Raw genomic sequence first — 13,922 nt, forward strand, 5'->3', positions numbered from 1 at the left:
TTAGCCGCATTAATAAGCCCTCATTTAGAGCTTTTCGACGATATTTCATAAGTGTTACTTATTTTCATCGGTTCCAGAATTATAGACAAATAAAATTTTAATTAATGAAATATTTGGATCTTACAAGGGGAGGCGCATCGGTTCGAATCCGACTTCAAATACGTACATTTTTTTAAAGTTTTTTATTTATTTTTAATATATTCATTTATTAATAATTATTGACCTCAGATTTAAGTCTAGCGATAAATAATAATTCAATAATAACAATACAAAAGAAATATATGAAAAAAGCTCGTGTGTACACTTATGTACGCACGTAAGAAGTTATAATTCTTTGGCGTGAATAAAAAAAGAATTTTTTTACGCATTCAAACAAATTTGAACCGAATCAAACGACCGATAAACGACATTAAATACCATGAATAAAAGTTTGAATTAGTAACATTTAAATTAAATTAAGTAATATTTATTTTATAGAGTTTAAAAGGTATTCAAGTATTCGTTGTCATATAAAACAAAGTTCATCGAACTTTTCGATTAGTTTAGTTTCATTAATTCTTCGGATGCCGATTAGGCACGAGGGATATGATAAGAAAAATATGATATAAATTGTTTTATTTTTTAATAGTGTATTTTAACAAAAACTTTTTTTGTAAATTTAAAATTATTTATACAAAATGAAGAATTTATATGATGTGTGCTATTTTTGTCATTAAAATATATAATTTTAATCTTAAAAAATAATACTTACATAAATATAACCTCAAATCTTGATACACAATTTTCACAAAATAAAACAAAAAAAAAACAAGTAAATAATAAATATACGGTGCAATATAAATAAAGTTTTATGAATTTGAACAAAAATATTCACAGTTTAAAATATCCGTCTTCAAAAATCCGCGTATATAAATATATTTATTATGACTCAATATCTGTTATGTTTACAACACGTGCTAATCGCTGAATTGCATCGAACGATGACTGAATTAGACACTACACGCATGCGCCTGCAAACTGATCCGCTTGGGCCTGCGCAAATCTTCATGGTGTGTTACATTGGCGCGCGCAACTTCCGTAACTTGCTGAAAATACACTACGATCAGTTTCTCCTAACGCGCCAAAAGAAGTATAACTTGAAAAGAAATCAGTAATTATTTGTATAATAAAATGTTATGTACTTTTCATTTTAATTCAAAAAGTTTTACAATCAGAGGTTAATAATTATTAATAAATCAAAATATTAAAATTAAAAAAAAAAAGTTAAAAACAAATATATATGCATGAAGTCGGATTCGAACCGATGTGTGCACGGTTACGGATCCGACACGTTCTTACTTGCACCACATATCTACTTGAGCGACGTGAAACAAAATTAATATTTAAACTAATATAAAATCCTAAGGAAATTTTTAGGGTCATTTTTCTGTGTAACTGTCCAGTTTATTAAAAAATTGGAGGATCGTATCTCACTTTTAAATGAAGTGCAGCAAAAATTCTATTATTCAATAGATCGTGGATACCGGTGTTCTTTCGCGGTTAGGTTTCAATTAATCACACATTTCAGGAACGGTCGACCTGAGACTGTACAAGATTACATTTCATTTACATTCATACATATCATCCTGCGAAGTAATACCTTATGGTGGTTCCGCAGGCTAAACAGAAAGAAAGAGAGAGAGGTAGAAAAATTGCAAAACTATGAGTCGTAGGAGTGTATCTCCAGTAGTTACAGAGAGAATTTTGTAGAACTCAAAACAATTCGATCGAAAAATAAGCTTTTTTTTCTATTAGGCCTAAATTTACCGTTTAAATTAACAATATCAAAATGAAGCTTCAAATACAAAATTTATAGAGAATTTATTCTTGAGAAAATTGATTTATTAAATCTAATAAATATTTTTAAAATAATTAATGAAATTAAAAAAAAATCATTTTTATTGACAATCAAACACAACAAAAATTCAGAAATCATGCGTTAAGTAAAAAATAATTTGCTGTACTGTATTTAATTTTTTATTTGCCTTTTAGTTTACCGTTTAGCCGCAAGGAGCTCTTAATCTATATATAGTTTAAGTTGATTTTCAGATAATTACGTTCCTGCAGATGTTGTGCGTACTAGATTGTGTAAATAAAGACCTCCACGATTTAATTTTCTCCATATGCGAAAATACGGAATTTTCAAATGTACAGATACTTCACGTCCGTGTTTAGTCATATAAATTCTCTTAGAATTAAATTTTGTCGTTAAATCATTTTTGTTTATCGGTAATTTTAATTACGTAAATTTTTGTAAAACTTAAAACGTACTTTGCCAAGTCCAGTTTTTTTTTGTTTTACAGTAATTTTTTTTGGAAAGAGTGGATATACAATTGCGGGACCTATTTAAACATTTTTTTTTTGACTGCCAATAAAAACCACTCATTTTTCTCGATTATTGGTGTCCGTAAAGATTTAGTATATCATTATTACGTTTCAGGCTATAGCTCTTTTTCTGCTGCAACCGCATAGCTATAAAGGGATAGGAAAATAATTTTGGGTGTCAGGATTTTTGAACATTTTAACGTTTCTAGACCTCCCTTAATCCAAAAACTACGAAAAAAAGTTATAGAAATTTTCAGATGTTTTGTTCTGAAGCTGGATTGATACGATATTTATATATATATATATATATATATATATATATGTTAGCCCGTATTTTGATTGGTTTGACATAAATTCATCATAAATAATTCAAAATATTTCTGTATGTGAGAGATTGATGGCGTTGAATGTTTTACAAAACTAAAAAAGGGGGTCTGGGTAGTTATCGCCATTTTTAATTTTAGACATTTTTTATCGTAATCGTAGAAAAATTAGTTACGATGTTTATATTAACTAATTTAAAATTCCAAATTTTTGAGTCGGTCTGATTTAGGGTAAGGGATATTCGACATTATTTTTAAACAGCGTTTGCCTTATCTTTCGAAAATCTGTTGACCATGAAGTTGAAACTCGGAAAAAATATTTGGATATATATATATATATATATACAGGTGTCCCATATAAAACGCAACCCAACCTTATATTGGTAGGTATTGAAATAATAAAAAGGCATGTGTAAATGTAAATGCAATTTTTATTATTACCATCCATCACCTTACATTTAGAGTAAATGTTGGAAGTGGCCGCCATCTTCTTGAATACAAGCTTCAATTCTTTTTACAGCGTTTCTTTCAACTTTTTTCAAAGTTTGTGGCCGGATATTTAATACAGCTTGTTCAATAATGACTTTCAATCGTTCAAGTGTTCGTGGTTTGTCGCTGTAGGCCTTCTATTTGAGGTAACCCCGTAGAAAAAAATCCACCGCAGTCAAATCTGGAGATCTTGGTGGCCACAAGCCTCGACCGATAACACGATTACCAAAGAATTCCTCGAGGAAATCAGAAGTTGAACCTGCGTAGTGCGATGTCGCACCGTCATGTTGTAGCCGGCAGTGTCTATCTTCCTCTTCCAAGAGTGCGATGAACTGAAATAAAATATCCTGACATCGTTCTGCATTAATGGTGTACTCGAAAAAATAGGACCGATTATTTTCTTCCGCGATATCGCGCACCACACGCTCGAATTCTGCGGGTGTAATTGTTTTTCGTGATAAACGTGGAGATTTTCAGCGCTCCAAATTCTACTGTTTTGGCTGTTTACGTAGCCATCCGAATGAAATCGTGCTTCATCTGTGAAAAATAACGAATCCGTAACGTTAATTCCATTACGCAGAAATCGACGGAACCGTTGACAATATTGTAGCTGTTTTTCTTTTTCGGGCTCAAGAAGTCGATGAACCGTTTGAATGCGATAAGGTCGTAATTGTAATCGTTCGGTCGCCCGATGAACAGTCAATTCAGACAAATTGATTTCAGCAGACAAACGTCTGATCGATTTATTTGGCGAGGCGAGTAATCGGTCTTTGATTTCAGCGACTGTATCTGTATTCAACACCGACGCAGATCTTTTGTGTTCCTTGTTATTAACAGAACCGGTCTCTCTAAATTTTGCGACTAACCTTAATACTGATGTTTTGTTAGGAGCCGGTTTATCTGGGTATTTATGGCAAAACAAATCTTGCACTGCAACCGCTGATTTCGTACTGAAGTACGATTCGACAATGAAAACACATTCGTCTAGCGAAAACACCATCTTGTCTCTAGCGATACACTGAACGTTATGATCGCATTGTTGTTACTATCGGTAGTGTTCTACTGCGTCGCCGCGATGTTTAGATGTTGGACGAGTCCATTTCAGTAACGAGTAGGGGAGTAAGCTTGACTTTTGAAATCTCACGGATGAGTGATTGATGGGTTGCGTTTTATATGGGACACTGTATATATATGATTTTCGCCTCCATCGGTCAATTGCGCATTACGGTACCCGCACATATATATTTATTTATTTATTACTTTGATTTAAAAATGTATTGTGAAAAATGTTTTTCGTGGAGTAGAATAATTTTTATTTTATGTAATATTACGTAAAGACTTTCTCGAACATTTAAATATGCAAACAGTTATTACATATTTTAATGTTCCACTTAATTTTCGTCCTTAGTCTTAGCTTGTCGAGGGCGACGCCCTCAGTTTTTCCAATCGTAACTCGAAAACAAACCCTTTTCATTCCGATGCATATGTGAACGTTTTTCCATTATCTTCACGAGAGAAATACGCTTAAAAAATACGGTATAAATTTCAGGGAACATCCGGTGTATTCCACACACGGCATTTTTGGTTTTATTTTCTACCGACGACTATTTTCGATACGTGTGAGATAATGAAATAAATAAAATGAAATGATTTTTCAGTCTATTAACTTAATTTTGCGCTGATTATATCTATAATTTTTAGAAGAAACAGAAAAAGATCTATGACTAATTTATTTATTTAAAATTAATTATTTCACGCTTATACTGCTAGTTTTGTTTGTTTTTTTATATTAATGAATGAAGAAATCGATTTATCTTGCGAAATTGTTTATTTCTCTACTTATTTTTTTGACATCGGTGGAATTAGTAGAGTACGCCCTTGGCCTTGCTTAGATATCTCTTCTTCTCTCTTCCGAAATACATTAATTGATTATTATTTTATCGCGACGCTTTTTTTTTAAACAAGACTTTTTATTTATAATTATAATAATAATAATAAATTATTGTAATTTGTTACAAATATTATATTTTTTTATACAATAATGTAATATTACGAAATAAATTATATATGCTATTTATATGTATTAATAATGATTATCATCGGCTAAGCGCTGTTGTTTTTACGGGTTCGTTCTAAAATCACGCGATCTTAAAAACTCCTCCCTCTTTCTCTCATTCCTTGATTCTCCTATTACGTTAAACCCCTGTGTCGTATCACTCTTTCTCTTTTACATTCTACCGTTCAGTCCTCCTACCCTTCTTCCAGTTTTATTCGCCTATTCGAGAAACCACATTAAATTTCATAATATGGTATTAAACCCGAATGACCTCGATAAAAGCGAGTATAAATTGTTTCTTCCTTTTCCCGACGGATTTCATAATACTATTATTATTATTATTATTATTACACATATCGAGGATTAAATTTTCAACATTAGCAATTTTTATAATGTAAAAAGAATTAGTTGAATTGCCCGGTATTCTTACGGGTACACTTTTTTATTCAGAAAAAGCCTTTGGTAAAATTTAATAAAAATACTCTGGATAAAAATCCGACGCAGATATTTACTTAGAACGTGGAGTCCAGAAAAATGAATGATCACGGACTGCAGGATGCGATGGAAGAACATATAGGAAGGATACAACTTTGGAGTTTTCTTTTGGAGTCTGTGAAATGTAAGTTGTCAGGTGCTAGAAATGTCGATCGACCGAGAAGAAAATGAATTGATGCGTTTAGTGATATACCATTAAGTAATAATTAATATTAGAACGGTTTAAGTGCCTAGACCTTATTAGCAGGAAGAACAAGAAGATTTAAAATTTATTCCTTAAATTTTAAACAACGTCTTATACACGTTTAAATTTTATTCGCTTTAATTCCTATTTTTTTGGTTTCTCTTGGTGAGATGCTTCCTCGGTATGTAAATTCCATGAAACTATTTTCGTAAGATCGGTCGACACCGGTGTAAGATTAGTACAGGTGTTAAGCGTATCTGTTTAATTCTATTTATTTAATTTTTACTCTTGATGTGTTTCATTAAAATGGATTTTCAACCGACAAATTACGAAAATACTACGCATTGTAAAAGATAAAGCTTGTCTTTTAAGTGTTAACATCTTTTAAACCGTTTGATAAAAATTGAATTTTATTTTATACCGTATTAAAGTTTTGTTACTGCAGAAAAGAGAGAGAGAGGGTGAGAGAGAGACTGTGTGTGTGTGTGTGTTACAGTTCATTTGAAGAAAAATTGTAGGATTTATAGAAATATACGCGTAACAAGAGATAAATATTAAAAATAAAAAAATACGACTGCCAAAAAAAAATTGCTCTTTAATATAGGATAATTAAAGAGCGTGCGGGTGAAAATTTTCTATATAGTATATATATATTTTTTTAATTTATATAAATATATACATGTTTATATAGCCTTTGACACTCCCGGTAATGTAAGGATTCCAACGCGGGCTTTTATATCTAAATCGGTTCAGCCGTTGGGCTGCAACGGTAGAACAAACGTACATACATCCATCCTAAATACATTACACTCCTTTTTGGGTAGTCGTGTAAAAACACTATTAAGACAATTTCACACGTATGAGATACGAGGTTTCCGAATCGTTCAGAATGAAGCGTTGTGATGCAAGTAATTCAAAAACGACTCCTTCAACGGATAAGATATTTGAAATTTATTTAAACATATATATATATATATATATATATATATATATATATATATTATATTTATAAATAGAATATAGAATATATATCTATATAGCATGTGACGAAATAAATTTTAATTTATGCATGTCATATATTTTTAGTAGTTGACGGGCTGCGTCTACCCATTTTAGCAAATATATATGACAAGTGAGACACGTAAGAACCGGTGGTATGTGGCACTGCGCTTAGTCCGTTCACGCTGTTAGGTAAACTCTGGGAGCTACGTTAGGATGCCGGTCGCTAAATTGTTCGAATGGAAGAACAGGTGGCGTGCAAGAGGGGTGGCACGGCACAATGGACCAAGCGAAGTATATATGAAAGGAAGTTTGTGAAGTAAACTTCTACTTAGTGCAGATATTAACGGGGCATGGTAATTTTCAAGATTACCTGCATAAAATAGGCAGACGCGTGTCACCGTCATGTACGTTTTGCGAAGACGAGGACTCTGTTGAACATACAGTCTTCAAATGCCGTAAGCGGGACATACAACGGATTAGGGCGGGTATCCCACAGCGCACACCAGATACCCTTGTGAACGACGTGTTACAAAGCGAGGAACATTGGAGAGAGTCAACACATATGCCGCGGAGGTAATCAGGAGTAGAAATCAAGAGGAAGGGCGCCGAAGCTATTAGTATAGGGAAGAGAAGACAGCCCCAAGGGTGGGACTGGCATGCCCAGGTGTGCCGGTGCCTATGATCATCTGGGGACTCCAGGGGATGGTAGTCACAGTAAAAAAGAAAAGACCCGACGCTGTTTTTTGGGCAGATATGTCCGGACAAAAAAGGCACAATAAAGACTCCTCAACAGAGCTGACCGGCGAGCTACCACGCCGGATATACTGCCGGTTGGTGGGAAGGCTCGTTAGAGTAACCAGACACTCCTCTGGGTGGAGTTATACCCGACAGTCCGGACCGACCTAGAGGATTAGAGGAGAAAAAAAAATTATTCGAGGCTCAGTTGCCGGTTGTGGCGCAGACATTCGGTCTTATGCTTTAGGGCGACCGAATGGAGTGGTGGCGGGAGCAATGCCAAGCAAACCAAATAGCATGTGGCACTCCCTGTAACGTAAGAATTCCAACGCGGAGTCGTACTTCTAAATCGGTTGAGCCGTTAAGCTGCTTCGATGAAACATACATAATACACTCCTTTTTGGGCAGTCGTGTAAAAAGATTTCCTTTTTCTATCTATTTTTCCTGGAATGCAATTTAAAGTTTTATAATACATTTTAAAAGGAAGATGAAAAATTTCTCCCGCAGTTCTGCACAAGATAATAGAATAACTTTTTGTTATTCTATTTTGTATCGTCTTTTGCTCGAGCAATATGCAAAACGTAAATTAAATGAGACAACTATAAGAGATATAATTTTTTTTCAAACCGACCTGCAGAGAACCACGCAAATGTCATTTCAGGCCCTTCTGTTCTCATTTTCCTTCTTTCTCCTCTAGAATTCTTTCATTCTTTTACTACGCTGTGTTTTTCTTTCTTCTGCCCAGCACATGCGCTCTCTTTTCTTTTTTGCATTCGCTAGAACCTCCATTCTGCGGATTTTTTCTCTAAATTTTTATCTACGTTGACTATTTTTTATTTCTATGTTTGCTTTTAGGTCTTTCTTTACTTGTTTTATGTATGAGAACGGAGTTTTTTTTATTTATTTTATTGAATATTAAAACATATTTTCTGTTTATAAGACGATTAAACAAGCCCTTAAGAAAAATATACCGATACAAGTAACCTAAAATTGAGGTTATGTTGCCTGTTGTCTACCAAAATTGTTGTTTAATTTCAATGAAAGTAATCGATTAGTTTTCGTGATTTTCGGGCCATAAAATATTATACGTAAATTTTATTTTCGTAATCCTCATACTCAAACCGGAAAGAAAAACCGACTGAAAAAATACCCCAAATTGAAGTTATATTGTCTGTTGTCGACATTAAATTGAGAGTAACCGAGGAACAACACAACCAATCTTCATTAAATTTTCACAGGCACAACTCCAGCTACACTATTACAGCATATCTAAATAATCATACTGCATGATTGACGTCAATACTGCATCTTACAAATTTGCACAATGTATATTTTTTAATTACACTTTAAAACGTTATTTAAATAAATAATATTCTCAATAAGCGCGCAATTCTAGCAGACTCGGCAATGCTTCGCTATTGCTAGATTTGAGTATACATACAAATTAAATGAACACAATTGAAAGTTTCATAAAATCTTAAAAACAATGAACATTACGGAACTTCATAAAATTTAACCTTTCACTTTATAAAAGTCAGAATGTAAATAAATCCAATTGTCAGAACAGCACTACCTATCGGATTTAATTCAAACTACCCTCTAAACACAGTAGACTGTTAAAAATACGAATTTTAATGTAATAACAACATTAATCTACGACGCAAGTAACTGATATGCGAAAAAGCAACAAAATAAAAAAATTTCCTAGAATCCGATCACACCACCAACTACCGGTACTGACTGATTGCCAAAAATTAAAAAAATTCTAAAACGCGATCGCAGCGCTGCCTACCGGATTTAATTATGAACCTTAACCATTGCAAGATCAACAACAACACATAAATAAATTAATTAATTTAAAAAAAAACATTTTCAATCGGACCAAATTGTGAATCTAAACCATTCTCGAATCAACTTAATCACGCACACAAAATTTCATCAAAATCAGTCCAGCCGTTTAGGAGGAGTTCAGTGACATTCACACGCACAGAAGAAATATATATATAAAGATAGCGTTTCAGTGGCGCTATCTAAGAACTAACTAACGGAAGCGTTGTGGGCATATAATGGATTTTGACCAGATAAACTGTTTCAGTGTTTGAATTGATGAAGGTAAACTGTAGTAAAATCTTAATGAGAGTGACATAAAAACACAGCGATTAAATTTGTAAATTAAATATATGAAAGTGTAAAGAAGGTCTTAATGAAAATTTATTTGAGGATGTATCCATGAATGTGCTGAACAGATGCAGAAAATTCAAATTAGGATTTTTTTTATTAATATTATTTCTATTAAAGAAAATTTCCCAATCTCCTAGGGAAATCTTTTAAATTGTTAGATAATTTATTAAAAATGGTAACAGAAGCACACCTTTCTGTTTAGCCTTACTATGGTGTCAGATTACATGAAAACAATTCTGTTGTTTTGTTTGATAGTGGGTGAATATTGTTACATTTTAAAAATAAGTAACTATTGTTTTTAGCAAAGGTTGCACATTCATAAATATAAACATGTGGATGAGTTAACGCTTTAACCTTCCTTACCTTCCTTTACGGCAAATTTATGAATATATGCAACCTTTGCTAAAAAGAATAGTCACCTATTCTTAAAAAGTAACAACATCTACCTCTGTTAAACCAGAAAATAACTGTTTTTCTATATTTAACACAATACTTCAGCCGATGAGAAAGGGTTTTTTTGTTATGTATGATTCCATTGCCATTTTTAATAAATTACCAAACCATTTAAAACTTATTGCCAACAGTTCATTTAAAATAAACTTAAAAGATTTTATTTACAGAATTGATATTATTCTAATGATGAATTTTTAAATAAAACTAATAACAAATTTTAAAAACCCTTAATTTTCTCCATTTCTGTTTAACACATTCAAATTTATGTACCCAGATAATTCTCATGAATGCCTTCTGTATTATGAATTACGTTTTAGTTATTTTTGTATTAACTACTTTATGTACTTAGGTTAACATTCTGTGTATTTTTATTTTAAATAATTAATATGGACTTTAATTACATTTATTTCTTATTATAATTAATTGTGTATTTGTGACTACTTTTATCAAGGTTTTACACTTTTTTTTTATTCATCTAAGCACAAATGCTGGGACAATTCATATTTTTTTAACCACGGCATAGTATATCTACTCATTCCTAATACGATTTATATAATATGTTATTATGTACTATCAAAATAAAAGATTTATGTGATGCATCTTTAATGCTGCTTCTTGTCACCCGGCTGCCAAACTTTACCATCCATAACACCCTTCTCGTGTAAATTTCTTCACATCTTCATCTTTTCCTCAAATCATCTCTCTATGTCAATCTAAGATGTTCTCTTACTTTGTTCTCGGAAGGAATCCTGTTCCTGGAATATCTATTCTTCTTATTGTGAGCGTATCTGGTTTTGAAATGGATCGGTCAGAATTTAAAATAAATTGTAGATAGCTGGAATTCAGAGTTAAACTGAACCTGGACTATGCAATGTATTTGACTGTTTGAGATTAAAGATGTAATCTTCAGATTGAAAAAGATGATAATAGCGTATGAAAAGTTTTAATATCCTAGTAGTTACTTTGTCATCGGGTGGCTTGGATGATATACGTATTTGTATTTAGTAAGATAATGAAAGTAAATTGATTGACTTTATTACACTGTGTACTGCGGAATAAAATTATTAGAGGTGACATTAAAAAAGAGATATATAGAATCATTATCAGTATAATAACTTGCAGATCAGAGGTTTGGGTATTAAAGTCACTAAAAGAAAGATTAGATATAAGTAATATAGTGATAGAAGTATAGAGGAGTTTTTGCAAGGTAAAATGTTAACATTTTTAATTTAATAAATATATCTACGTGATTTATATTTATGACTTCCCATTTTTGCCTATATTAGTTTATTAAAAAAAAATTTAAATCCAGAGGTTATATAGGTATGCACATACATACATTTCCATATGTATGTATGCTTACCTGTTATTTTCTTTATATCTCCAGACTAGATGGGATTGATTTAGATGGAATTTGACCAAAATCAGTCAAGGAGGAAGGGAAATACAGACCTCATGGATCTTATATCTTAAAATTGTACTCAAAGTTTAGGTAAATTTTTTCACATAATTTAATGCCTGTTAGGTAGCTAAGATACTTTCTGATGATATTTGGTCTTATACAAACACCCAAAATGGAATGGGGATAAAAAAAAATTTATCATTTCTCGGTTCAAAATTAGATTATTGTTCTAATTGCACGATTACATTGCATACACGTACTTATGTACTGTACTTTTATGTACACTACTTTTAATATTTTACATATTTTGTTTATGTATTTGGTTGATTTCATTCACGATGTGAACAAATAAGCCTAATTTGTTTTTTATATCGGTTATTGTTTTGGCTTGATATATTTAGATTGGATTAACCGATTTTTATGAAATTTTATACGATGACTTTTGAATAAATCATTGATATTTAATTTTGGTTGTAACTGGTCAAGGTGATGAGGAGATACAGTCACAATTTGTCTCATATCTCAGAATTTTACTCAAGGAATAAAACAATTTTTTTTACATAATTCTTTACTTAGATACTTTAATACATTAATATTCCGATTAATTTTTTTTTTCTTAAGTAGTAGTCTGCCAAAGGGGAAGCCCTCAGTATCAGAGAAGTGGATTTTTTATATTTCTTTAAAAATGTTTTACTGGTTGATTTTTCAACATGGAAAACTGAAATTGAATTAATATTAATGATTTTTTTTTTTTTATTTCCAGGATGGAAGATAAGAAAATTGGTGGGGGCCGTGTGGTGGGCTCTAAAGTATCACAGATCGCAAATATATTTCAAGCAATGAAGGGTGGTGGTGAGGGTGATGTTCTGGTACTGGATCCGTTAAAGACACCAGAGGGCGGTCCACCACCGGTAACTGTTGTTCGCACTGAAAGCCATGTTGCAAGATTTAATAATGCTAGAGCTTTATTTGAAAAACTCGGTTAGTCGATTCATTTGTTATTTATTATTTTTTTTTTATAAATTATTTTTTGCATTTTTTAATGATTATTTTGGTAGTGTTAATAAACCGGTGCTGATCTCTCATCATATTTCTGCTGTGCGTTTAACATATTTTCCTCTTTGCTATTGTTTATGGAGGTTTATGGCTTTGGTGAAAATGTATCCTTTCTGTAATCGATGACACCGTATATTAAATTACGTCATTTTATTCAAAATCCACTTTGGTCTTTATTGTATTGTGTAGTGTAAACAAATCTCTTCTGCTTATGTATGAGATATTTTTGTTCACCATAAGTATGACTAATTATTGCAAGATGTTCTTTTTTAGCCATTATTTTTGTTAATTATGTTCTTAACAAGCAGGAGATTAATGTTTTAAGTTAATACAATAAATATTACTGTGTAACCTTTATCTAATTCTCAAATTAATGATATATGTTTAATATTTGGAATGCGATATAATATGCTATTCAATAATGTAAACTGGACAATGTCAGTCGTGATTGGGCTTACAACCTGTTTTGAAATGTTATCTCAGAATTAAATTTCAGGTAATTCGAGGAACATTCGGTAATTAGACAAATTTATGTAGAGAAAAACAATTTATTCAATGACACTGACACTTACACCACTTTTTGACATAAGTCTCCAGCAACATTTGGACACTTATTCCATTGTTCTGTGAGGTTTCTGATTTCTGCAGCATAGAAGTTTTTTACCTTGCTGTTAGAACCATCATGTGACACTTTTTTGACCGCTTTGTTGTTGTTGAACTTCTTGACACATAAAAGCTCTTTGAGTGGGCCGAACGAATGAAAATTGGATGGGGTAAATTCTGGGCTGTAAGGAAGATGTGGCAACACCTCCCGACCAAACTTCTTGAGTGTTTTTCTCATTCTCTGAGCAATGTGAGGATGTGTGTTGTCATGCAAGAGAATCACACCTTTTGAGAGAGCACCCTGACTTTTTCGCCTTATCGCAGGTCTCACTTTCTGTTGGAGCATGTTAGAATAGTACTCACTGTTCACTGTATGTTGTTCTTGTAAATAGTCACTAAAAATTGGGCCTTGCGACTCCCAGAAGACCGTCGACATCACTTTACCGGCTGATGCGTGAGTTTTGAGGTTTTTTTTGTTGGGCAAATTTCTACCTAGGACTTTGTCATTTGGATTTGGGCTCAAAATGGTGTATCCATATTTCATCTCAGGTTATTATACGATGTAGAAAGTTATTCATT

The 13,922-nt window shown here is 32.3% G+C and overlaps 1 protein-coding gene across 2 annotated transcripts in view; it reads left to right on the forward strand.

Moving 5' to 3' along the window:
* Window positions 1-13,922, forward strand: part of Spn (protein phosphatase 1 regulatory subunit spinophilin) — a 470,769-nt gene that overhangs the window by 319,322 nt on the left and 137,525 nt on the right. For both annotated transcript variants that reach the window (XM_075368965.1, XM_075368964.1), the window contains exon 4: window positions 12,448-12,665. In XM_075368965.1, the coding sequence (XP_075225080.1) occupies window positions 12,449-12,665 (217 nt within the window). In that variant the 5' untranslated portion in view covers window position 12,448. The remainder of the gene's footprint in view (window positions 1-12,447; window positions 12,666-13,922) is intronic.

This window comes from Lycorma delicatula, chromosome 6 (genome assembly GCF_047948215.1).
Source record: "Lycorma delicatula isolate Av1 chromosome 6, ASM4794821v1, whole genome shotgun sequence".
Classification (NCBI taxonomy): domain Eukaryota; kingdom Metazoa; phylum Arthropoda; class Insecta; order Hemiptera; family Fulgoridae; genus Lycorma; species Lycorma delicatula.